Raw genomic sequence first — 26,765 nt, forward strand, 5'->3', positions numbered from 1 at the left:
TCCCAGTTCCCAGTCGATTTTCCTGGTTCCCAGAAATACTCCCAGTTCCCAGTCAATATTCCCAGTCAATATTCCCAGTTTCCTGCCAATATTCCCAGTTCCCAGTCATTATTTCCATTCAATATTCCCAGTTCCAAGCCAATATTCCCAGGTCCCAGAAATATTCCCAGTTTCCAGTCAATATTCCCAGTTTCCAGACAATATTCCCAGTCAATATTCCCAGAAACATTCCCAGTTCCCAGTCCTGGATGCTCCCCACGCATTCCCAAATCCCTTTGCTTCCCGATGACCCTGCGCCCTCCCGGGGCTGGAATTCAATTTTGCTTCCCTACCAAAGAAATCCCCCCCCCCCCCACCACCCCAAATCCACTGTGCAGAAGCGAGAATTAATTAAATTAATTAAAAAATAATTAAATTAATTAAATGGATTAAATTAATTAGTGGCCATTGTGTCATTAATGCCAGACTTTAATTAAATTGTGTGGAGATAACGACTCCAGAGCTTCCCAACAGCCGAACGTTCCCAGGATGGAGAAATTCCTCCTAAAACCCATCCAAGGCAGGCCCTGTCCTCCGGTGGAGCTCCGAAGTTGGAAATTCCAGGCTATTTTCCAGCCAAAAATGGAAATTCCTCCTCTTCCTCCCCTCTTTTCCATCCTTTTGGAGCTTCCAGGTATTTCCCAGGATTGAAATCCAGGATCTCCTCAGCTCCTTCCCATCTTTTGGAATAGATGATCCCATGGGATGTGGAGTGCCTGGACCTGGGAGCCACTCACGGAATTTGCCAACGCCATGTGGTGGTGGTGGTGGCACATTCCAAGAACTCTTTGGAATGTTGGCTGCAGGAAAAATCTGGGAAGCTGTTCGCTGCAGGTAAATTCCCAAGGAATTTTCCTGGCTGCTCTGGAGGGAAAAATTGGGATTTATTCCATGGGGGAAATGTTCCCAAAGCTCCTTGTCCTGCAGGAACTCCTCTCCAAAGGGCCATGGCCGAGATTGGATTGATTGATCCAGGAGCAGAGCCTGGAGCTCGGGAATTCGGAACTTGGGAAATGTGGGACAGGGGAAAGGGGGAGAATCAGGAGGTCCTGGAGGAGGAGTAGGAAACGCTGCAAAATTCCCTGGGGGAAACTTGGTAAAAGGCTGGGATGTGACCGCATTTTGAGGATTTGGGATGTATTTTGTGGATTTGGGATTTATTTTTCAGACTTGGGATAGACTTCCTGGATTTTGGATCTATTTTGTGGATTTAGGATGTATGTTGTGGATTTGGGATATATTTTATGGATTTGGGATTTATTTACCGGATTTGGAGTCTATTTCCCGGATTTGGGATCTATTTTCTGGGTTTAGGATGTATTTTGTGGATTGGGGATTTATTTTGTGGATTTGGGATCTATTTTTCAGATTTGAGATATATTTTGTTGATTTGGGATCTATTTTGTGGATTAGGGATCTATTTTCCAGATTTGGGGTATATTTTCTAGATTTTGGATCTCTTTTCAGGATTATTTCCCTTCCTCTGTGCAATGGTTTGGATTCATTTTCCAAGAAAATCTTCCCTGTCGCCCTCAGATCCCATTTTTCCTGTTTTTCCCAGCTCTGCTTCCTCCACCTCTTTTCCAGGTGTTTGGATGGATCCAATCCCTTATTCCCATCCCTCTCCCACCCAAGGAGCAGCCATTTCCATATTTATTAAATTCCTTTCCCACGATCGACAATCCCTGGCTCATCCCGCTCCTGGTGCCGGGAGGTGGAGCAGGGATGGGAGGATTGGGAAGAGATGAAAGGGAAAACCAATGGGATTCAGGATCCTGGTTTTCCTGCCTTATTCCTGCTTCCTCCTCAGCCTGGAGCAGCCCAACCATCCCTGCTCCCCTGGGAGCTGCCAGAATGGTAAATTCCTGGTGGGATTTCCAGCTCCGTGCTGGGATCCAAACGCTGCTTTCCATGGAGTTCATGGAGGAGGAGGCGCTGGGATTCTCCTGGAGATTCTTCCCGTTTTCCCATCTTCCATCTTCCCGTGTTCCCATATTTCCATCTTCCCACAGTGATGGGAAGAGGTAAATATGGGAACGTGGGAAGATGGAAGATGGGAACACGGGAAGATGGATTTTTTCCGGTGGTTGAGCTGGTGACCGGCTCAGCCCTGGGAGCGCTGGATATTCCCGGCCTTTCCTCGCTCCCACTCTTGGATTTTCCTGCTGCCCTTCCCAGATTTTTTCACCAGGGAATTTTTTCATCCCAATCCTCCCATTTTTTCATTTGCTCCCCCTTTCCAAACCCCATTCCAGGAGGGATTTCCTGCTCCAAAATTCCTGGGATTTTTCCGAGGTGATGTTCCATCAAAACCTCCTCCCTGGGATTTGCTCCCCAGGATGACGCTCCGGAATAAATTCCTGGTTATTCCAAATCTGGGACTTCCTCCCCAAAGTTTGGAACTTTGTCTTTCAATCTGGGAATTTTTTTTCCCTAAATTTGGAACTTTCTTCCCAAAATTTGGGACTTTCTCCCCAAATTTGGGGGTTTTCTCTTCCAGTTTGGGAGTTTTTCCCCAGAGTTTGGGATTTTCTCCCCAAAATGTGGGACATTCTTGCTAAATTTGGGATTCTCTTCTCTAATTTGAGACTTAGCCCCTGGATTTGTTCTGGAAAGGTCGGGAAAAAAAGAGAAACGGGAAAATTTTCCCTTTGGGAGCTTTTTTTGTCCCAAATTCCCATCTCCAAGGGCAGACGGAGGAGCCTCACCTGGAATGTGCTGCTCTGGATTCCAGTTGTTCCCAAGGGACGCATGGAATGAGGCTCAGGCCTGGTTTTCCGGGCTGGATCGATCCCTTGGGAATCTGGGAAGGACGGGAGGGTGCCAGCTCCGTTGGAAAACAAGGATTGGTGTTTTTGGGGAGTGAAGGGATCCAACTTTGGAAGGCAACGCGGGAAAATCCGTATTTACAGGAAAAAACTGGGAATAATCATTTGGATGAGGCAGGAGCAGCATTCCCCAGTCGTTCCCTCCCTTCCCAAGGCTGGGAATCCCCCAGGGCATTCCAAGGGAGCTCCCGCCAGCCGCTGGATTCGCGGGGAATTAAAAGCTGGGAGAAATGGGAGCGATCCGGACATGGCAGGGTTCACATCCCGCGATTTCCAGGATTCCTGTCTGCTCGGATGCCCTGGGAGCCTCCTGATGGCCGGGAATTCCACTCCTGGGAATTCCCTGTGGAATCTGGAGGCTGCCAAGGAAGCTTTGCCTTCGGAAAACGAATCGTGCTCCCAACATTCCGGGTTATTCCCCTTTATCCTTCTCCCACCGGATCATGGGTTTGGCTCTGGGGCGAGGCTGTGCTGAAAGGGGCTGAAATTCCCATTGGGAAGCTCTGGAATTGTGGGAATTTTTCAAATCCGGGTTTATTTTTGTTGTCCAAGGAGGTATTGGAGCTGTTGGATCTTTGGGAAGCAATTCCCAGCTTCCCGAAAATCTCCACTCGCCTCATCCAGGGTGGCTCCCATCCAGAGGAATGTTCCAACCATGGAAACAGCCCTGGCTGAGGAAAGCGGGAATGCTGGGAGAGCAGAATGTTGGGAATTTTGCCATTTTCCATGGAAAAACGGACAGGAAGAGCCAGACGTTGGGTTCCAGCAGCTGAGGGAAAAAGTCCTGGATTGGGTCATCCCGTGGCGATGGATTTGGGAATTTTTGACTCCTGGTGGTTCCGTTTCTCATGGAAAACTCCTCATGAGGGGGGAAATGAAGGATCTGAACTTGAGAATCTGGGACTGGATTTGGTTTTATCCCGGATTTCCGGGCACTGAGGGATGGGTGACCCCAAAATTTTGTCCTGGTGTTTTTTCCCAATCAGAGCCCCAAAAGACAATCCTGGGTGGGAAAACGGAGGCGTTTTCCATGGAATTGCCTTTCAGGGGGATTTGGAACAGCTGAAATTCCAGCCCAACCAGTAACACTTACCCGATCCAAACTGGTGGGACTCAATTCCCAAAAACCCTCCCTGACAGGAACCACCAGGAGCCAAAAAAGCCCAAATCCATTGCCATGGCCTGACCCAATCCATTACTCTTTCCCTCGGTGTTGCCGGGCCAGGATTATGGGTAGTTCCCATCCCAGGGAAAACTTTTGTCCTGGTGTTTTCCCCCAAATTTTAGCCCCCAAAGAGGATTCTAGGGGTTTTTCCATGGAATTGGCTTTGTCCAGCTGGAAATCAGGGAACGTTCCCCTGGGATTTTGGGAATAGGTGGGGGTGGAGGGCTGGAAGGAAAGGATTTGGGAAGACAGGGAGAGCACCTGGAAGTGGGAATAAAGGATAAAAATATGGATTTTTGTGAGAAAAGGGATGTGGATCTCCAGCTCTTCTGCTCTCAGGAAGCCCCGGGCATCCCAATCCCCCTTCCCAAGGAATCCTGGCATCTTCCTGAAGTCTGAGAGTGAAGGGAAACCAGGAAAAGCTGTGGGGCAGGGCCCTGCAGGGTGGGATCCCAGCCAGGGTGGGATTTTGGGGAGTCTGGGATCACTCCAGGCTGGATCCGGGGGTTCAGGGAGGCAGGAATTGCTGAGGGAAGAGGGGGCAGGGGGGAAGTGCTGCTCCCAGTGGATCCCAGTGGATCCCAGTGGATCCCTGTGGGTCCCTGCTCCAGGATCCTGCATCCCATATCCCTGCCTGCATCCTGCTCCTTATCCTGAATCCCAACGCCATCCTGCATCCCAGCCCCTCCTGCATCCCAACCTATCCTGTATCCCACATCCCTGTCTGGATCCCGCTCCCTGTCTTGTATCCCACATCCCTGACAATATCCCAACCCTGCATCCCGACCCCGCATCCCAATCCCTTCCTGCACCCCAAATTCCTGCTCGTATCCCACATCCCTGCCTGCATCCCAATCTCATCCTGGACTCCACATCCCTGCCTGCATCCCGACCCCTCATCCCAACCCCATCCTGCATCCCACATCCCAGCCTGTATCCCACATTCCTGCCTGCATTCCAACCATGCAGCCCAACCCTGCATCCCAAATCTTTGCCTGTGTCCCAACCCTGCATCCAACCCCATCCCGCATCCCAACCCCATCCCGCATCCCTGCCTGCATCCAACCCCTCCCCCATCCGTGTCCCCCCTCCTGGCACCGCCCCTCCCCCATCCCGTCCTCTGCCCCTCCCCTCCCCCGGCACCCCCGTGACCCCCCCCAAATCCATCCCTGCATCCCCCCCACCCCCCCAAATACATCCCTGTATCCGCCACCCCCCCAAATCCATCCCTGCATCCCCCGGGCCCCCAAATCCATCCCTGCATCCCCAACCCCCAAATCCATCCCTGCATCCCCCCCACTCCCCAAATCCATCCCTGCATCCCCCCCACTCCCCAAATCCATCCCCGCCATCCCTCCGTGAATCTTCCCCTGCATCCCCCCACAATCCACCCCGCCCCCGAATTCCCCCCTCAATCCATCCCCCCCCGATTTCCCCCCCGGATCCATCCCCCGATCCCTCCGTGAATCCCCCCCCGTATCCCGGAACGCCCTCCCCGATCCCCCCCCCGGTATCCCCCCCCCGGATCCCCCCCGGATCCGTCCCCCCGCATCCCTCCGTGACTCCCCCCCCGCTCCATCCCCCCCAATCCCCTCCCGGTCCCTCCCCGCCCCCCGCTCTGCTCCCCGCCCCCCTCAGCCCCTCCCGGGGGCCGGGCCGGGGGCGGGCTCAGCCCGGGGGGGGCCGGGGGCGGCCGCTCCAGCCCCGCTCGGCTCCGGCTGCTCCAAATCGGCTTAAGGGCGGCAGCGGCGGCGGCGGCGGAGCTGCTGCACCGGGGGGGCAGCGCCGAGCCGAGCCCCCTCCCCAACTGGACCGGACCGAGCCGAGCCGAGCCCCCTCCCGGACCGAACCGGGCCGAGCCCCCTCCCGAGCGGGACCGGACCGGGCCGAGCCCCTGGCGGTGCCCGGCGCGATGCCCGCCCGGCGCCCGGCGCGGGGGCCCCGCTGAGCCGCCCCCGCGGGCACCATGCGCGCCATGAGCCCCCTGCCCCTGTGGCTGCTGCTGTGGCACCTGCGGCACCTGGCGCTGGGTGAGTGTCACCCCCCCTCCTCGAGGGGACAGGGACACCCCCGGGGCCGCGGGAGGGATGGGGTGACCCCCAGGGACACCCCCGGGGCCGCGGGAGGGATGGGGTGACCCCCGCACCCCGCCGGTCACGGGGCGAGCTCGGGGCTCGGCGCCCCCGCCCTGGGGTTTGGGGTGATTGGGGGGTGGGGGGGGCACCCACGGAGAGAAGAACGGGTTTGGAGTGGGGAGTTGGGGTTTGGTACTGGGGAATGGGGTCGGGGGGTGTTAGTGGGGCACCCCATAACCCGGTATTGGTGTGGGAGGCATTAATGGGGCACCCAATAACCGGGAACTGGTGTGAGATCTATTATTGGGCCACCCCATAACCCGGTGTTGGTGTGGGAGCCGTTAATAGGGCACCCCATAACCCGGTACTGGTATGGAGCCTGATAATGGGGCACCCCATATCGCGGTACTGGTGTGGGAGCCGTTAATGGGGCACCCCAAAACACGGTATTGGTGTGGGAGGCATTAATGGGGCGCCCCACAACGGGGAACTGGTGTGAGATGTTAATGGGGAACCCCAGATCGCGGTAGTGCTGTGGGAGGCATTCATGGGGCACCCCATAACCCGGTACTGGTGTGGAGTCTGATAATGGGGCACCCCATAACCCGGTATTGGTGTGGGAGCCGTTAATGGGGCACCCAATAACCGGGAACTGGTGTGAGATCTATTATTGGGCCACCCCATAACCCGGTACTGGTGTGGGAGCCGTTAATGGGGCACACCCTACAGAGGGGGGTTTTAATGGGGCACCCCCTACCCGGGCACTGGGGTGGAGCCGTTCATGGGGCGCCGTTTTTGGGGTGCGAGGGCCCGGGGCTCTCATCCATGGGGCCACCCCGAGTCCCCTTTCCCCGCTCTGCCTGCGCATCCCAGCCCCGCTCCAGCCACCGAGGGGGGGCTGTGTTTGGGGACCCCCACCAGCTCAGATTTTGGGGGGGTCGCAGCCCCTCCTGCCCCTTTGGGATGCCCAAATCCCCAGCAAGGAGCAGCGTCCCCCAAATTCCCGCTGTCCTGGGGGATTGCAGCTCCCGAGCTCCCAAAAACCCCGGGACTCCCCACGCCAGCCCCAAACCCGGGGCTCCGGGGAGGGGAAACCGCCCGGGGAAGGAAACTTTGCCCTCCTCGCACCCCACAGGGCCACCCGTGGCATTTCATTCCGTCTCCATTTGAGGCGAATTCCCTCTTTTTTTCCCCCAATTCCCGCTCGGGGGGGTCTCAGGTGGCCGCTCCTTCCCGAGCCCCGGGAAGCGGGAGCTCTTCCAGGCGCCGGGAGATGGAGGGGCGAGCGCAGCCTGCTCCGCATCTCTCTGATTTTTGGCTCTTTTTTTTGGTTTTTTTTGGATTTTAATGGACTTTGTGCTCTCCGGGAAGCGCCGGCGGGCGCTGCAGGGCGCGGGGCGGGGGAGCCGCGGCTCTGCGGGGCCAGCTCCACACAAAGGAGCCGATTCTTCCCCTCCTGCTCCCGCTCCATCCCTCGGGCACCGCGCAGCCCCAGCCCAGCCGGGCTTTGGGATCGGGAAGAGAATTCCCTGAACCCCTCATTTCCTTCCCTTGGCCCTGGGGTTCGGGTCCTGCCGGGCTGCGGCTGCTCCTCCGAGCCCCCTTCCCCAGCATCCCGAGCATCCCGAGCATCCCAGCGCCGGGATTAATAAAACCTGCTCGGGAAAAGGGGGGAACTTGTGCCAAACCCTCCCCTCCCCTCCCCGCTCTCCTCCGCCGCCGTTTTAAGGTCATGGATAGACAATTTCCAAGGAACAACGCATCCCCCCGGCTTTCCCGGAGCTCCAGCTGTCTGTCACTGGCGCAGGGATCATTTTTCCTGCCTCTCTCCTGCTTTTTTTCTCGCCGCAGATCGGGCGGTTGCTCTCGTGCTGTTGATTTCCTGAGAGCGGCTGCGGGGGAATCTCTGTTTGTGAGGGGGGAAAAAAATGGGATCAGAGTTGGTTTGTGAAGGGGTTGGAGGAGCTCGGGGAGCCCGGAGGGGTTGCGGGTTAGGAAGTGATGGATCCGGCGTCGGGAATTGTTTGGGTTTGGGCATCCACGAGCTGGATTTGGGCTCCTAAACCCCACTGGAACTTGGCTGCATCCCGAGGATCCGCCGTGTTCGGCATCTCCTTCCCTGTGGAAGCCGTCCCTGTGCTCATTTTGGGGTTCCCAACCCAAACCACCCCGCAATTCTGTGATCCCCCCCTCGGCTGTCCCAAAAATCCCATCCCGAGCTCTGTTTTCCCATGAGGCAGCCACAAATCCCGGCCAAATCCCGGGCTGGGGGCGCCTCCCTTTGCTCGGGGCAGCGGGGGCTGAGCTGCTCCCGAATTATTTGGGGGGTGCAGAGCGTTGTTCCCGAATTTGGGGGGGCAGAGCGCTCGCCATTCCCGAATTTCCGAGGGCAGATGGCTTTTTCCTGGCTGACGGCATCCTTGGCTGGAGCCGCCGCCGTGCCCTCCCCATCCCGGCTGGAGAGCGATCCCAGGGATGCAGACCCCGGGGAGACCCAGGTGGGCCCGGCCCCACTCCCCGCTGTCCGTCCCTACATCTGCCCTGTGGCCCCAAAACCCCTTTTATTTTGGGGGGGGGGGGGGGAATTTCCCTGCTTTCATTGTCCCCTCATCCACCTCCTCATCCGCATCCCGGAGCATCCCCCAGGAATCCGCTGGAATCGTTTCCCACCCCACAGATCATCCCTGGGAAGCTTTTTTGAGGGGGGGGATTTCCAGCCCTGCTCTACATCCCCGCCCCGCTCAGGAAAAGCCCTTTTGTGACCCCGAGCACAGCCGGGATCATTCCCGAGGTGTTTTCCAGCCCTCGGGGAGCATCACCCCTGCTATTCCAGCTTTTTTCCCCCCCTTTGTCCCCGGCTCAACCTCTTCCTTTTGCCAAAAAAAGCCGCCGGGGCCGGGGCTAAGTGGGTTAAGGAGCCGTCAGGAGGGAAAAACGAGGCCACGCGGAGGAGGCAGCGCTGGACCATGGAAAAGGAGAGGAGTGCCTGGAAAAGGGACTGGAAAAGCTGGAAAAGCTCCCTTTTCCCCTGAAATCCGTGGGTTCTGGGATCAGGGCTGGCTCGTTCAGCCCGGTCTGAAATACGGCCCCATAAAGGGCTCGTCGGGGGCTGGTTCAGCGCCCTGGGAGGGATCAAAGTGTCGAGTTCCTGGAGATTTCCAGCGGCTTTATCCCGGTGGGATTTGCTTCGGCTTCTGCTTCTCAGCCCCAGTGGGTTGGAAAAAAAAAAAAAGAAAAAAAAAAAAAGGAAAATTCAAGTGTTTGAAGCTCCTGGGCTTTGCAGGGAGCTGTCCTTGGGGATATTCCTGAAAAACCCAGCTTGGGAACAGCCCTTTGCAGTTGGGGATTTACCTGGAATTCTCTCCCCTCTGCAATCCCCCCGGAGGTTTTTCTGGCAGGGGTTTTCCCAGCTGACAGGGAGCCCCTCGGGTGGAACCTTTTCCAGCCTGGAAAAGACGATTTTCCCTCGTTTTTGGAGGGAAAATGCAGCGTGGGGCTTTCCCCAGGGTGGTGGGAGGCACCTGCTCGTGTTTCTTTTTAATGGAAGGAGGAATATTGTAGGAATTGTGTCCTGGGAGAATCGGGGAAAAGGAGGAGCGGGGGTGAAATCCAGCTTTAAATTCACCCGCAGGTGCCAAAAATCTGCCCCACATTCCCACCATCCTTTCCTGTTCACGCTTTTCCCATCAAATCCTGCCTTCAGCTCTTTTTGGGAAGTTTCCCCTCCCATTTCCACGAATCCCGCGTTCCCACGGAGCCTCTCCAGGTAAATCCAGGCCGTGCAGCCCCTTTGGAAAATCCCCCTCGCTGTGCTAATTGCCCTTTCCCAATTAGCCCAATTTCCCTCCTCCCACCGGCTGCGCTTCGGAGCCGCCACTTCCAATCCAGAGCTCGGGAAAAAGCCGCGGCTCCGGCGAGGATCTTCCCTCTCCTTGTGCCTTCCCAGGATAATCTTTGGGAAGGGGAGACATTCCCAGCTTTATTCCTCCCTGGAAAAGCTCCTGTGGCTGCTCCCAGAGTGTTTCCAAAGTCCCCCAAGCCCAAATTCCCTTGGGATTATTGGCAGCCCCCAAAACCAAATCCTGGGAATGTTGCAGAGTTTGGCTTGGGAATGTTGCTGCCCTTTGGCCTGGGATGAGGAATTCTGATCCAGCTGCTGGGAGCCTGGAGCTGAGCAGCCCCTGCCCTGTGCAGGCTGTCAGATATTCCCAGCTCTATCCATGGGCTCAGCCTTGGAATCCTGGGATGCTTTGGGTGGGAATTCCACGGCCAGGGACAGATCCCACTGTCCCAGGTGGCTCCAAGCCCCATCCAGCCTGGCCTTGGACATTCCCAGGAATCCAGGGGCAGCCACAGCTGCTCTGGGAAAACTGTGCCAGGGCCTCACCTCCCTCACAGCCAGGAATTCCTTCCCAAAAACTAATTTCAATTTTCCCTCTGGAATTGTGGAGCCATTCCCTGTGTCCTGTCACTCCAGGCCCTCCTGAAGAAATCTTTTCCATTTTTTTCTGTCGGCTCCTTCAGGTCCTGGAAGGCCAAAATTGGGTCAACCCAAAGCTTCTCTTCTCTCCAGGCTGAACATTCCCAACTCTCCCAGCCTTTCCTTGGATCATCCTGGAGCCTCCTCTGGACTTGCTCCAGAGGGCAGAATTCCCCATTTTCCTGCTCTGGGATCAGCCCTAGACTTGGGAGGTTTCCATGCCCCGCTCCAGGTCCTTCTCCCAGGGCTGCTCTGTGTGCTCATCCCAGCCTGGATCCATCCTGGGATTCTCCTGCTCCAGGTCCTTCTCCCAGCCTGGATCCATCCCGAGTTTGCCCCGCCCTTGTTAAACTTCAGGAGATTCCCGTGGGTCACTCCAGGACTTTTCCAGGTCTGGAAGCCTGGAGGCTCCTCCAAACACCTCCAGATCTTGCCTGGACCTTGCATCCCAAATCCATGGGTGGTCCTGGAGCATCCAGACGATCCCACCAGCCGCCCCTTCCCATGGAGATGTTTCCTGTGATGGCTTTTTCCCACCAAAATGCTCTTTCCTGTGGGGAATTCCTTGGCTTGGGAATGCTTGACCAGCTCTCACCTCTTGCTCCGGGATCTAACAAGGAAAAGCTCTCGGGATAAGAGTGGGATTTTAGTGGGAATCCAGCTGAGCAGACCCTGAGGCTCTGGCAGCGCTTGCCGAGGGAAAAGCTCCACAGGGAGCTGGGAATGGAGCTGAGAGCTCGCCCTGGATGGCTGGGAATGGGCACAGATTCCTACCTGGAACAGGTGGTGGGGGGGGGAGTGAAGCAGCATCACCCCCTCGCAACTCCCAGTGATGGGATTTTTCGGGATTTTCCCCAGTTTTCCAAGTCAAGTCCTCGCTTCAGCCCCACCACATCCAGCTCTGCGCTCAGACCCCACAGAGAGGCAAAGCGAGGGAAGGGGCCCCCAGATCCTTAATTTTGGGAGGCAGCTCCGGCCGTGTGAATTCCCGGCTGGCGAATCCCGGCGGGAGGGATGCAGCTGACGGATGGGGCTGGAATCCTTCCCGATCCAGCTGCTCTCTGTGCCCTTTTGTTTGCTTGCGCGGCGCTGCCGGGCTCATTCCGAGCTCGTGGCTGGCGCTCCCGTTCCATTCTCTGCTTCCCACTTTTCCCCTCTTTTTATTTTTTCCCAAAATAACCTGTCAATCACGGGCTTGTTTTCAGCGCGCTGGGGCCCGGATCCGGCGGGAGCGCCAAGGGCGGGCGGATTCCAGAGGCAGGGATAACAACCCGCGGCTGTTGCTCCCTCTTTGGAGTTGTGGTTTTATCAAATTAGGGACTGGGGGCTCTCCAAAGCCTTTGGATCAGGGAAGGTGCCTCGTTCCCATTCCCAGCTGGGATTCAGCTCCGGGGAGGTTGGGGACGTGCCAGGAAACCCCACAATTCCTGGAAAAGGGAATGGAGATGGGAATGTGGCTCCACTGGGCCCGTCCTGGCCTCCAGACCACACATTTTGGCTCCTCCAGTGCTGGGAGAACTTCTCCGTCTGGAAAATCCCGCCTGGAGCAGGGGAGGCGGGGAATTTGTTCATCTCCTGCCCAAAACTCTGGAATATTTTCCCATTCCTATAATTCCTTGGTCAATATTCTCCAGGCAGAGGGGATTAGAAACCCCTCTCCATCTCCTTGTGCTCAGGGATAAATCCAGGAGCCGCTTCCCATCCAGCCAGGACAGGGAAAATGGGAGCTGGGAATCTTCCTTTGGGATGCACCTCCTGCTTTTCCACCTCCTTGCTCCTTTTCCAAGGATCTGCAGCCCCAGGGAAGGGCTGGATCCAGGGAGAGGCTTCGTGAGGGGAGTTTGGGATCCGAGGGACGGGTGGGAGGAAGGGTGAGGAGGGATCTGCGTCCTCGTGGCCTCCAGTCCATGGAAATGCTTTTATTTTTTGGGATGAATTCCATGGGTAAGCCTGGATTTCTGGGTAGAACGTTGCTTTGGAGGCCGCTCATGCCAGGCTGGTCCCAAGGTGGGAATTGCTCCTGGAGCTGGGGCCTGGAAAAGAGGGAAGTGACGGAAGGGACATTTTTGGCCAGTGATGGTCACCATGGGATGTCCTGGCATGGATTCGGGAATCTCCGGCTCTTCCTGGCGGGACTGGGACAGCAGAAGAGGGGCACAGAGAATCCAGCTCAGCAAATTCCAGCAAAATCCTCGGGATCATCCCAATTTTGGGATAAGGGGGAAGTGGATGGGCTCCCTGTGAGCCTCTTGTGGAGATGTTCCCCTTCCTCATCCTGAGTTCTCTGTGGCTGCATCTTTCCTTTGGAAAAACCCCATGGATTGGATGGGAATTGCCTGGGAAGGGATTTTGATGGGATGGAAATTCCCGGCCCAGCTTTGCCCCTCTGGAGAGAGCATTCCAAAGCTCCGGCTCCAAGGCTTTGGGAGATTCCAAGCCTGGATTCCTGGACCAGGATTTGGGATTCTCCCACCGCTCCATGGAGAATCTTCCTCCTTTTTTTAGGCCCGGCCGCCCCCGTTCCCTGCGGATGGAGTCACACAAAGTGTGGGAACACGGGATCCACGTGGGAACACGGGATCCACGTGGGAACATGGGCTCTGCTATTCCACCCTCGGCAGCTCTGGGAGCATCCCGAGAACCGGGGGTGGAATTTGGCTGCTTTCCTGGCTTTCCTCCTAAAAATAAAGCAGGGAATGTTGGATTGCGAAGGACCCCGTGACTCTGAGAGGGGTGGGAGGGTTTGGGGGGCTGGGAAAGGCCAATGAAATATTCCCAGGGAGCTGCTGGGGAGTGGGATTTTCCATAGGGGATGGATGGATGGATGGATGGATGGATGGATGGATGGATGGATGGATGGATGGATGGATGAAAATGGATCCACTGTGTGGGATTTTCCATGTGGGATAACAGGCTGGATCTGCCGGGGAATGGGATTTTCCATGGGGGATGGAAACGCTGGATCTGCCGGGGAATGGGATTTTCCATGTGGGATACAAGGCTGGATCTGCTGCTGGAACAGCACCAGGCAATGGGCAGATCCTGTTCCAGAAAAGATCCAAAGGATGCAATTCCCACCAGGAACAAGGGTCCCAGAGAGCCCATCCTGTATGGAAAAGCCTCCAGCGCTCCGGCTCCACTCAGAGTCCTTCCCTTTGGAATTGGATAATGAGATGTTTTCCATTAACGGCAGCTCCCGGTGACCCTTTTGAAGTTCTGTTTGCATCTCCCTGCGCTATTCCAGCTTTTTTTCTGTAGGGAAGCGCTTTGTGAGGAGTGGAGATTGTTTGGATTCCTCCCGAATTTCCGCTGTAATTAGTGCAGGGATGGGAAGGCGAGAGGAGCTTAGGGAAGCATTTCCCAAATTAAATCTTCCCATTCCTTGGAATTTGCAGGGTTGTTTTTATTTAGGGCAGGAAAATCTATGAGATTGCATGGTGGGAGAGAGAGGATTTGGGCAATGGGATGGTCAGGATGCTCCTGCCGTTCTTGGTTTGCGTGGATCGCGCTCCAGACCTGCTCCATGCTTCCCAAAAAAATGGGTGAAAAAAATCCCAGAGTTTTTGGGCAGAAAGGATTTGATTGGAATGATTTTATCTCTGGGGGAGGGAGGGAATGGGAATGGGAGTGGGAATGAGAAAGGAGAGCACTTCCACCCTGGAGAATGGAAATGGGAATGGGAATGGGAATGGGAATGGGAATGGGAATGGAGAGCACTTTCATCTTGGAAAATGGGAATGGGAATGAGAAGGGAAAGAACTTCCAGCCTGGAGAATGGGAATGGGAATGGGATTGGGAACAGAGAGCACTTCCTGCCTGGAGAAAGGGAATGGAGAGCACTTCCAGCCTGGAAAATGGGACTGGGAATGGGAATGGGAATGGGAATGGGAATGGGAATGGGGGGCTTTTCCAGCTGTTTAACATCCCGGGCACTCCTCTCCGCCCCGCTGAGCAGGAAAGCCTCCCGCATTCCCGGCCTCTCTTCCCGCCCTCCCGGGAGCACTGAATTAAAGGAATATTGGATGATCCCACGCTTGGTTATGTTTTATTAACGCGGAGCCTCGGCCCCCCGGCACATCCAGAGGATCCGAGGCTCTGCCGGGCGTTTGTCCCTCTTTTCCAAGGTCTGGCTGCTGCTGATATTCCCAATTCCAGTCCTTGGCTTGGCTGGGGGGTCGGGCTGGGGTATTCAGGGAAGGAGGGAAATTTGGGATGAAAAATGGGAATGTGTGGTTTGTCTGAGGATTCTCTGTGTCCTGGCAGGCTTTGGGATGGGAGTTTCACAGCAGGAATAGGGATGGATGCGGGAATAGTGATGGATTTGGGAAAGCAGAGTCATGGACACGACGTGGAGCCGTGGAAAAATCTCCTCCCTGATTTTCCAGCTTTGCTCCATCTCAGGGGTGGGAGAACCCCCAGAATGTCGCATTTGAGGGAAAAGATCCCAAAAAACGCCAGCATTCCACAAGCAGAGCTAAAGGAGGGATCGGGGCTGGGATTTTGCTCCATCAGCCTTTGGGATCAGCGGGAAAAGCCAAACATGGATAATGGGACAGCTCTGGAAGTGATGGGAGAGGGAAAGGTGTTAATTAGCAGTGGTTTCCTAGTGGAGGGGGGATGGATCGGGATGAAGGAAACTGCCCCATGGAGATGGATCGGGATTAAGGGAAGAGCCCCGCACATCCTCTCTGTGGGAGAGGGAAGTGTCGGGAATCAGTGCCTGGAATCAAGGCTGGAAGAGGGAGATATCCATTAATCCCATTAGGGATGCGGAATTACCGGGAGAGCAGAGGGATCATCAACCGTGGAGTGTGAATCTGGAGGAGAGAGAGCAGCGATCACAATCGTGCTTTGTCCAGGGAATGGGGCTGGAGAGGACGGGAAAGATGGGGCTGGATGAGGTTGGGCCGGGGAGATCCCTGGGGGATGGGATCACGGTGTTCCCAAGGGATGAGGGAGAGTTTGGGATGCAGCTGCATCCCTGTGCCTGGGAAAAGCATCTCCAGGCCACGGTCAAATTTTGGAGCTGGGAATCCTGGTGGGAATTTTGGCTGTTTCCATGGGAGGTCTGGAGGAGTCTGTCCCAAAAATCCTTCCCTTCCCTTCCCTTCCCTTCCCTTCCCTTCCCTTCCCTTCCCTTCCCTTCCCTTCCCTTCCCTTCCCTTCCCTTCCCTTCCCTTCCCACTCCAGAACATTCCTCCAGGAATACCAAGGGTTTTCCAACTTAGCCGGGACCATTTGGGGCTGATCCAGGTGCCCCAGGCACCCTCCAGGTCATTTTTTTGGGAAAAAGCTGCACATCACACCCCGAATTCCAAAAACAAAGTGGATTTTGGAGCTCCTGGGATTCCTGCAGGGACTGGGTTTATTTTTGTGCTTCCTCTGCCTGAGGTTGTGCCTCCGGAGAAAGAGTTCAGAAGGAAAAATCCCAAAATATCAGTAACAATGATCCCTTCCCAGCTCCTCCGGGCAGGAATCGATGGAAGGAGTGGAGATTGCCCGGAGCCAACAGCTGGGAGGGAGGGGGGATCGATGGCTCCTCGTTTGTCACCAATCAAAAATCTGGGATAATTGGATTTCCCGCAAGTGGAGAAATAAATCAGGGAATTCATTATCCGGGTCAGGGTCACCCCTGCTCCAGGGCCACCGGGGCTTGGGAAAACCTGCTTGGAACTGGTGGGAAACCCGGCGGGGTCTCCCAAACCGAAACCTGCTGACTTTCCTGAATGGAATTAATGGTTTTCCCTCTTTTCCCCATCCCAAGCCTGTGGGTCTCCCAGTAAAGCTGGAAAAAGAGGAGTTTTAGGGAGGACTGAGGAGTTTTGGGTGGGAAAATTCTTTCCTGGTGTTATTTTTGGGAGCAAGAGCACCTCTGATAACCCCCCTCCTGTTCTCCCAGGATTGGATTTTTTGGGATCTCAAATTATCCCCTTGCTGTTATTCCAGGACTTTCTGAGATCTCAAATTATCCCCTTGCTGTTACTCCAGGATTTTTTTTTGTCTTTAATAACCCCTTGCTGTTACTCTGGGATGGGATTTTCTGGGATCTCTAAAAAACCCTTATATCTGGAATAAAATAGTCCATAATTTTCTAGGGATCTTCAATAAACCCCTACTGTTAATCCAGGATGGGATTTATTGGGATCTCTAATAACCCCTTGCAGTTACTCTGGGATGGGATTTTCCTGGATCTCAGATGAGCTGGAAAGGACCTTGCTTTCCCCTTCCCAAGTGGGGAAACTGAGGCATGGAAAGACCTGGAACCCTGGAATGCTTTGGGTTGGGATGGACAGGGACATTTCCCATAGGCTGTTGTTCCAACGTGGATTTGAGCACTTCCAGGAACAGGGAGCAGCTCCCAGCTCCTTCCCGCTCTGTTAATTATTCCTGCTGGGATTAACTCCAGCAGGGATTAACACCCCGAGCCGTAGCTTCCCAGAATTGGCTGCTGGTGCCATAATCCCCATCCCAACGGAGCTGGAACAGCAGGAAAATCCTCAGCTGCTGTCAGCAAATCCCTCCCAAGCCACTGATTGAGCTCTGCCAGGGGTTTGGGATTTTTTCCCCAGTTTTCCAATCCCTCAGCTCTGGTTTGGGACTCTAAAAAGGAGCACTGGGTGCAGTAATTCTCCTTTTTTTCACTCTGGAATTGCATTCCTGGGTTGGATTTTGTACGGCAACACCATCTGGGGATAAAATCCTTTATCCCAGGTGAGGTTCTCCATAATCCCAGTGCCCAGGGGTGGCATTCAGAGGGTGCAGCTTCCCAGGGAGCTCCAGGAGCATCCAGCTGGCGGGAATCTCTCCCTTGTCAGGATGCAGAGCTGAGCCGCTGGAAGAGGAGGGCTGGGAATTTGCTGATGTGAGGAAAAAATCCCATTTCCAATCTTTTTCAGTGTGGGATTAGGATACAGCCTCTCCTTCTCCTGCCACACTTAATTCAGGATTAATTCCACATCTGCACATGGAGATCAGATCCTGCTGTGTTTTCCGTGGAGCTGCTTGATTAAAAACCAGGGAAAAGCAGAACAGGGGGAATTTTTAGCCCTGGGACACCTGGACATTCCGGTTTGGAGCATTAATCCCGGTTAATCCAGGTGTTGAGGAGGCACCATGCTCTGATGGAAGGGTTTTAGGGAATGTTGAGCCATTCTGGAGGCATTCCATTGGATTTGGTGGTCAGTGATCACTCCCGCTCGGCAAAGTTGGGATTGTAGGAAAAGTGCCCGTCTGGTGAGCTTGGGATTTGCTGGAAATAGACAAAAATTCCATGGAAATGGATTGGAGAGTGATCCATGGGGCAGCTGGGGGCAGATGGAAAAAATGGGGGAAAAGAAGGAAAAATTGGGATTTTTTTAACAATTCCCGAGTGTCATTGGGATCTGCTGGAAAAAAGGAGGAAGGAACTCCCTCCTGGGATTTATCAGCAGGAGGGAATTCCTGCCCTGCAGCCCAGACTGGGGGTGGAAGGACTTCCGGGGGGAAAACAGGAAAATCCAGCTGATGTGGAGGAAATCCTGCAGGAACGGGGTTCATTTATAGGGAAAAGGGAAAATTTGGGATGAGAGGTGGCACCTCCCACCTGCTGGGCCTTGTGTGCCCAAAATCCATTGGCTTCACCCCATGGAATGGCAATAAAATTGGGGAGTGACCGATCTGGGGAATTGTGCCTTAATTAACTTGGGGGGAGTCGTTTGGCAGCTGGGAATCAGCCCTGATTTGCATATTTGCATAGATGCAAATGAGGGCCATGATCTCCATTTATCAAACGAGGCGTCTCAGACCCAGCCTGGCCCTGCGGAATTTTGGGCTCCGTTTTGGCTCCGGCAGTTGTTCCAACATCTGGGAAGAGGCCACAAGGTGCTGGTGGAGCCATCGGTCCAAATTAGGGATGGTGCCAGGTTTTTGAGGGAATTTGGCTCTGCTGGATTCACCTTCCCACCTTTCCCAGGATGAGGCATCATTTTGGATTCTGAAAACACCCAAAATGATCCAAACAAAATGAATAATCTGGAAAAATCCTTGGATAATGAGGAAAAGGGGTTAATGGAACAGGAGAAACAACAGCGGAATGATGACAAACGTCCGTCTCTTCCCAAAATCCTGATCCACCAACCCAGGAGCTCTTCCCAAAATCCAAACCCATTGGCCCATCACAGGCTCTTCCAAAAACCCCAACCCAAAGATCCACCAGGAGCTCTTTCCTCTTTCCATGATCCCAGCCCAACAACCCATCCCGAGCTCTTCCTGAAATTCCAAGCTCTTCCCGAAATCCAAAGTCAATCACTCATCTTGTGCTCTTCCCAAAATCCCAATGACCCATCCCAAGCCACCACTTTGAGCAGCTGTGGGAGCTCCAGTGGGATGTCCAGCGTTTTATGTTATGGGAATATCAGTGGGATGAAGATGTGGAGATAAAATATTCCCCCCTCCAGCACCGCTGGGAGGCCAAGGGATTTTATGGAAACATTGGAAGTGGAAAAGGGCGGGGGGGAAAGTTATAAATAAAACTTCCCAGCGTTTCAGTAAATGCTCCTAAACATCCTTCCCATGCGGAGATAAATATTCCATGTGTGATTTACGGCCCTGCATTCCCAGGCTGTGCGGGCAGCGGGATAAAATCCCATAAATCACTGGGAATATCAATGCAGCCACCACATTCTCGCTGATAAGCAGCGTGGGCCAGGAAAATCCATCTTTTCTGCGCCAGCTGCGCCTTGACGGAGTTGATTTAAGGAGTTTTGGGATTGGGAGGGGTTTCCCAAGCCTTGGGAGGGTCTTGGATCCTTCTTTGTGTGTTTTCGTGGAAAGGAATTCTCTTCCAGGGGGGTTCAGTTTTGGGGGTGTTGGGATTTTGTTCCAAACAAGATAATTCCCATCCATCCCAGGGAAATACTTCCCAAATCTGAGAGATCCTGGCTTTCCGATGGATGTTGCTTCCCTCCGGTCCTGTTTTTCTTGTGTTCACCCCCAAATCCTCACTTTTCCAGCATCCCTGGTTTTGTAGCCACTGGATTTATCTCCCGGGATGGGAGGGATGCAGCCCTTAGATCCACCATGGAATTTCATCTCTGAGCATCCAGGAAATCCCTGGACTTTTGGGATGAGAGACCCCCTTAACATCCAAAAATTCCAAAGCCATTCCAAGGGTTTGTAGCAGGGCCTGGTCTCCCTCCAGCCAAAGCCGTCACGGTTTTCCCTCCAAACATCCATCTTTTTCCTGGAACGCCGCATTCCCTGTGGATTTGTGCCGGAGATGTCGAACAAGCACGAAATCGACGCCGTGAGCTGAAGCCAAGCCGGGAACGGGCTCCCTCATCCCGTGCTCCAATGAGCCGGAACAGCTCCGAGGAGCTTGGGAAAAGCCGGATGAAGACGTTCGAGGATTTATTCCAGCCCGTGCCCAGGCCACGGGGCTGATTCCGACGGCTCAATCCCACCCGGATTTGTCTGTCGGGAGGCGCAAAGGTGGAAAACGCTGGAGTTTTCTTAGGATTTACTCGGCAGGGAGAGAGCTGGACTTGAGTCGTTGTGGGAAGGAAGCTGGACGGGGAAAAGTGGAAATGTGGGAAGGAGGAGATGGAAAGGAGATTGGAATTGGAGAGATGGGACACAGCACCACCGGGAGGCTCCCAAATCCCAAATTTCCTGTGGCCTTTCTGCTCCCAAAGTGCCCAAACTCTCCCCTTCCATCTGAAATCCTTTGCTGTGCTGAGGTTGTGCTGATGGGGATGAAAGTCCCACAGAGCTGGAATGTTTGGAATGTTTTTAGCCCAGCAGGATCCATTTGGATCTCATTCCTCTTTTTTCTGCTGCCTCTGGAGCCGCTGGAGTCTCGGAGCTGATGAGAGCCAATCCCACCCCTCCAGAACATAAAAGTGACTCTGGAGCTCATCATGAGGAGAAAACCAGCCCCAAAATGGATTTTTCCTGAAGATCCATCAGCATCAATCCTTGGGAAGCCCTCAGGTGGTGTTGGAGATGCTCCCCATGGACACAAGGACATTGGGAATCATGGGCACGGAGCAAATCGGGAATTCATCCTTTTTCTTTGGACTGGGATATTTTGGGATATCTTTTCTTCAGGATATTTTGCTTAGGAGGAATCTGGGATTTAAGGAAAAAAGGGAAGCTGGACAGTGGTTAAAAATTCCATCTTGATGGGATTTAGGTGTTGAAATCCTTGGGAGCTGGGATTTGTGAGTTTGTTTTATCCGTATTTTATAAAAATGGGGAATCATGGAATGAGTTGGATTGGAGGGACCTTAAATCCCATCCCAGTCCCTGCCATGGACAGGGACACCTTCCCCTATCCCAGGCTGCTCCAAGTCCAACCAGGCCTTGGACACTTCAAGGGATGGAGCAGCCTTGGCTTCTCCAGGCTGAATTGATCCATAAAATTCCATCATTCCATAATTCCCACAAGGTTTGCTCATGGAATGGACAGGAAACAGCCCCCGGAGCCCGGCTTGAAGGGGTTCCCTCACTTCATCTTCATTTGAAAGGGGCTGGGAGGCCGAAGGGGCTGCGCTCAATCCATGGATTGATCCAAAGGATTGATCCAAACCATTGATTCCCATCACAAAGAGCCTCGGGACACATCCATAGGATCCGGCAGGTTCTGCATCCTGCTAATTGAAGAAAAATGGACCCGAAGCATGGGCTGGACGTCCCCCTGCTCATTCCATACATTTTCTCCTGATCCCTAAAAATTTAGGAGCTGGTTTGGTCCAGCAGCCCCGCCTAAGGAATAATTCCAGATCCAGCTGCGGAATCGTTCCCTCCCACTTATGGAAATGAGAGAGGGAAGCGGCGCCTAATGAGATGTTTGTGAGGGAAGAGGAATTTTAATTACTGGCTCTTAATTGTCTGCTCGGCCCGTTAATATCCCATTTTCCCGGGATTAATGCCATTCGCTCCCTGCCAGCCAGGCTCCTCCTCTCCTGTGGGTGACGCCAACTTTCCCGGGTTTATTTTAGGGAATGCGCCCGTTTTCCAAAAGCCAGGATGACTTTTGGGAGGGCGGTGGAGGGGTTGGGGATGTTTAACCCCGTTAACTGAGCTGGTGGATTTTTGGGAAGCAAAGCTGAATATCCAAGGAAAACTCAGCACAAGGCTCCCCCAATCCATTTCCGCCACTTCCCAAAGGCCCATTTTCCTTGGAAGCGTGGCGCCGACTCTGGCTGTCATGTCCCATTCCCTGGCTGGTGTTAAACCCATGCCAGACGCTTATTCCTGTTTAAACAAGAAATAAAATCCTGCTGCAGCTTTCCAGGAGGAAAAGCTCCGGATTCAGCAAAATTCCACCTCCCTGGATGGGGCCAGCTGGGAATTCTTTGCCCTTGGAGCCCTCCCGGGTTAACAACGAGAGGCAGCATCATATTCCGACTGTAAATTGTCCTGGAATGTCATAAATAAAGCATGGCCGGAGCCGGGAAGGGAGCGGGAAGGAATTTGCTGCGTTCCCAGGAACAACTGGAGCTGTTGAATTTTTCATGGACAAGATGTTGCAAAGCGCCGCCAGTCAGAGCACGTTTGGTTCTTGAGGATCCGGGGCTTCCATCCCTGGATCTGCCACGGCCGTGGACGTTCCATGGTTGGGAATTTGCAGGAGCACTCCCAGATTTTTCCAGGGGGGTTTGCATCCCTTTGGATCCCACTGAAAGGAGTGAAATGTCTCCTGCTCTCCTTAAATCCTGGGAATTTTGGGATATTGACCGGTTAAGGGAGTGCTGGTGTCTGTTTTCCTGTTCCCTCCTGGTTTTCCCATCCCATCCCAGCCCTTGGAAAAGGGAGGTGGAGGAATAGGAGGGAATTATGGATAAGCCCCGTTAATCGCTGGCTAATTAAAATGATGAAGTGTTTGTGTTGTCAGCGGCTCCTCGAGGAGGCTGGGGACGTTCCAGAGGGGGATGGAGCCACTGGATCCCAAGAATCCCCTCCTCTGGCTCCATCCCGAGCTCCCAGTCTGCTCAGATCCGCTGCTGCTTCCAAGGACCATTCCTGAAAGGATGGGGACAGGTTGGACTCTGGGGACACGGAAAGGGGGAAAATCCATCCTCAGCTGGAGCTGCCCCATCCCAGGATTTGTCCAATCTTGGAGGGGGCTTGGAGCAACCTGGGATAGTGGGAAGAGTCCCTGCTCAGGTCCCTTCCAATCCAGTTCCAGAATTCCATTGGTTGGAGATTTTTGGGAAACACTGGGAGATGAGAAATCTGGGAATGGGAGCACTGGGTGATCTCCATAAATAAATCTTGGATTTCCATGTGGGATGGAAGGAATCAGGCGCCCGGGGGAGATGTGGAAGGGGCTCCATGTGGTGCTGGGATTCCTTGGAAGGCTCCATTACTCCAAGGCCTCTCCTTAGGACATTCCCATCCCATTCCGTCCCATCCCATCCTCCCCAGGAGCCTCTGAGCGATTCCAGCCGCCCTGGCCATTCCCATGGAGTGTCCAGCTGCATTTGTGGGCAGAAATCCCCACAGAATGCTGGAAAGGGCTGGAAACGGGGTTTTCATCCAGCATCTCGCACTTCCAGGGCTGGAGCAATTCCTGCCTTATCCCTGGGAGCTCTTCTGTAATTGGAAGCACCGAGCTTGTTCCGATGCTCTCCTTTATGAACGCGTCACTCCCGATTTCAAAGGACATTTCCTTTATCCCTCCCTTCCCCCTCTCCTCCCCCTCCTTCCCTTTTCCCTTTTTTTTTTAATCCCCCTTAAACTGGATGGTGCCAGAATTCCCAGCGATTGCCAGCAAAAATATCCTCTCCTCCCCAGGGCTGCCATCTAATCAGAGGGATGAATTTCCAGAGGGCCGAAGCCGATCCGGGGGAGGCCGGGCCCGGCATTCTCTGGAAAATCTCGGATTGAAAAGAGCAAAGGGGAAGCGGAGCGAGGCTGAGAAGGGGACGCTGATAAAGGGACGCTGATAAAGGGACGCTGATAACGCGAGGGATGACAGAAATTCGGGATGGGCTCTTCCTTTTGGAAGAGTTCTTCCCACCCAGCCATTCCCGTCACGGCCGCTTTGTTCTCCTCAGTAAATCCCAAAAAAAAAGGGAGCCGAGGGAGGCTCTGGAGCAGCGCTGGCACCTGGCAGTTGTTCCCGGTCGGGAGGCGAAGGGAAGCGGAGGATGAGGGATGGGATTCGCACGTCAGGCGCAGCCAAGCAGCGGGGTCTGGACGGCTCCATCTGGATTCCTGCTTTATTTTCCTTTGTTTTCCCGCTTTTCCCCCTCCCCTCCACGCATCCTTGGCCGGCTCCTGTGGGCACTCGGCATCTGTTTCCCTCTCCCCCTTCTCTCCTTCTTTTCCACAACTTCCGGGCTGGTTTTGCACTGGATTTGGGCAGGGGTGCTCTTGGAGCGTTTGAGTTTTCCCCTTCCTGCCTTTTCCAGGCCCAGTCAGGGCTCTAGATCACTGTCCGTGGGATCCTGATCCCACAGCACCACAGCAATAAATCCTGGAACTCCAGAGCTTCCACGCAGGAGAAGCTCGGGAACATCCTGTGGTTCCACACTGGTGTTTTTAGGGATCAAATGTCTGGATTTAAGGCCCAGCCAAGCCACAATTCCCAGGAATATGAGTGGAAGCTGCTCCCAATGCCAGCTCTGAGTGGTTTTCCAGCACATGGAGGAAGCAGAGAGAGGAAAAATTCCAATTTTGGGGGATTTTTTTGGCCACCCAGAAGATGCAGGTCAGGGATGGGTTTGGAGGGGGATTTCCTTGGAAATAATGCTTGGATGGGTGGATTTGCTGCATGGGAGTGGCTGGGGCCACCCCAAACTTGGTTCTTTTTCACTTTAAAAATCCACCAAAAATCAGGGAAAGGTCCAAACAGCACCAAAAGCCTTGGATGGACTGGGATGGGGATGGATCCCTTTCCCATGGAAGTGCAGGGGTCTGGAAAGGAATAATGTAGGAAGAGGGATGGGAAACATCTGGAAATGCTGAGCTGGGAACTCCTGGATCCCACGGACAGGGAGAAAATCCAATCTCTGCTCTGGACTGCGATGGGGATGGTTTTGCATGGAAGTGCACGGGTCTGGAAGGGAATAAGGTGGGAAAAGGGATGGAAACCACCCAGAAATGCTGAGGTGGGAACTCCTGGATCTCCACATGCCACGGACAGGAGTGAAAATCCAATCTTTGCTCCAGCTTTGCCAGTTCCTCCCCGGCTCCCTTTAATCTCCGGCTGATCCGGGGGAAGGCGGGAGCTGCGATCCCAGCCGGGGGCTCCATGGAAAGGCGGGAGCTCTTCCGCACGCACGGAGGCTCCATCCCGAATTCCTCGGGGCGGATCCTGCCGCGCTGCCAAGGATTTGCTCATCCCCCTCCTTCCCCGCCGCTTTCCCGTGCCTGTTGCTCATCCCGGCGTTCGGAAATGTCAGGAGCCGAGCGAGGGGAATCGGGGCAGCCCTTCCTCCCTCCCTCCTCCTCCTCCTCCCGTTCCTGCCTTTTCCATCCGCACGGTCCCGAATCCAAGGGGCCCTCGTGCAGCCTTGGCAATCGCAGGGATTTAATCCCCGCTTTAGGAACAAAAATAAACCCTGGACAGGCAGGGAGAGGCTGGAAAGGAGCCGGCCCCAGGCAGGCTGGGAATGCTGACCAGGATTTGGGTCGCTCCCAGCTAGGAAAACCAGGATTCTGGGATGCAACAGCAAAATTCCCTCGTTCCAAGCATCATTTGGAGCTGAAAAGAGATTTAACCCTCAGCCCTACCCCCAAACAGTCCCAGAAATCCACTTTTCCCCCTGTGTTTCCTTGTGCAGAGCTGTTCCCGCAGCCCCCAAAAGCAGCACAAAACGGGATTTTCCGGCTTTTTCCCGGTGTTCAATATTCCAGGCCACGCTGCCCGGCTGCCGCAGCCTGCACGTGTTCCCGGAGCGTGTTCTCCCGCAGGTCGTGCCTGGGATTTATGGCACAAACACCTCCAAGTTGTTTTACAAGGAATGCTGAGCCTCAGGATCACCGCCTGGGAGGCACAAAAAATCCTGGGAATTCACCTTCTGCCCTCCCAGGGCATCTTCCTCAAAGGAATCTCTGATTTCCAGCCCCGTTTCCAAACCTGCTCCTGTTTCCCTGACTTTTTCTCGGCTCTTTTCCCACCTGGTGCGAGGAGAGATTAAAAAAAAAAAAGGAATTTGGATTGGGTGAGGGTTTTTATTTTGGTTTTTTTGGGATGTCCCGGTGTCAAGCAGGGAAGGATGCCTGGGATTTGCCAGGCTGTCAATCCATCAATTCCCAACAGCTGCAGGAAAGGCAGGAAAACAAACCAGGAATGCAGTTCCTGTCCTTGCTGCCCCCCCCGGCTGCTCCCTGCTCCCAATTTCCCAACAAATCAAGGGGAAAGAGGGAGAAAAGGAACGGATGGAGCTGCCCGGGCTTTGATTTTCCCTCTGGATCGAGGATGGATTCAGAATCCGGCCATGGGGAGATGGGGAAGGAGCTGAAAAAGGAGCTGGATGAGGGTTGTGCATCCTCGGGGGAAGCTGTTGGGGAATTCCCACCGGGAATGATGAATTTGGGAAGTTTTGTGCAAGCACAGGGCAGGGAATGGGGAGAGACGATGGAGCCCAAAGCAAACCCGTAGGAAGGACGGGAATTTGCAGTGGGAATGGTGGCCGCTGGGATTTTCCCAAATTCAGGAAGGATTTCCTTCAACTTTGGCTTTTTTGGGATCATTGGGGGCGGCCCTGTGAGGGGTCAGGGCTTTCCCTGGCATCCAACAGTGCCATTAACCCATAAAATTCCTGGTCACCACCAATTCCAAACTTCCCTGGGGCTCAGCTCTCTTTCCCTGCCTTTTTTCCCCCCACTTTTCCAGGATATCTGACCGTCAGCATCGAGCCCCTGCCCCCGGTGGTGGTGGGAGACGCCGTGACCCTGAAATGCAACTTCAAAACCGACGGGAAAATGCGGGAGATCGTCTGGTACCGGGTGAGCTCCGACGCCTCGGGAATGGGAATGCGGAGCCGGCCGGGAACAGAAGGTCAGGGCTGGATGAGGCAGGAAAAGCAGACGGAGCTTGGGCTGATGGGAATATCAATTCCTGGGAGGAGGAGGAGGAGGGAGGCAGCTGGGCTGGACTCGGGAAATGAGGCTGGGAGGGATGCAGGATGGATTTGGGATCATCAGGACTTGGGATCATTGGGATTTGGGATCATCGGGATTTGGGA

At 54.4% G+C, this 26,765-nt stretch overlaps 1 protein-coding gene and 1 long non-coding RNA gene across 3 annotated transcripts in view; one reads left to right on the plus strand and one right to left on the minus strand.

The window, feature by feature from the left end:
* Positions 1-447: 447 nt before the first annotated feature.
* LOC118695062 (uncharacterized) lies at positions 448-4,983 on the minus strand. The gene is made up of 2 exons (XR_004981500.2): positions 2,748-4,983; positions 448-903 (listed from the first exon to the last, which is right to left on the minus strand). It is a non-coding gene; the product is annotated as an uncharacterized LOC118695062 (long non-coding RNA).
* Positions 4,984-5,702: 719 nt separating this feature from the next.
* The window catches only part of IGSF21 (immunoglobin superfamily member 21), a 38,890-nt gene continuing 17,827 nt past the window's right edge, over positions 5,703-26,765 (plus strand). Inside the window, exons 1-2 of one of the 2 annotated variants that reach the window (XM_036396295.2) lie at positions 5,703-6,062; positions 26,414-26,526. In XM_036396295.2, the coding sequence (XP_036252188.1) occupies positions 5,999-6,062; positions 26,414-26,526 (177 nt within the window). In that variant the 5' untranslated portion in view covers positions 5,703-5,998. Of the gene's footprint in view, positions 6,063-26,413; positions 26,579-26,765 lie in introns of those variants that run through there. The other variant, XM_036396296.2, reaches the window with a different exon arrangement.

Source organism: Molothrus ater, chromosome 23, assembly GCF_012460135.2.
Source record: "Molothrus ater isolate BHLD 08-10-18 breed brown headed cowbird chromosome 23, BPBGC_Mater_1.1, whole genome shotgun sequence".
Classification (NCBI taxonomy): Eukaryota; Metazoa; Chordata; class Aves; order Passeriformes; family Icteridae; genus Molothrus; species Molothrus ater.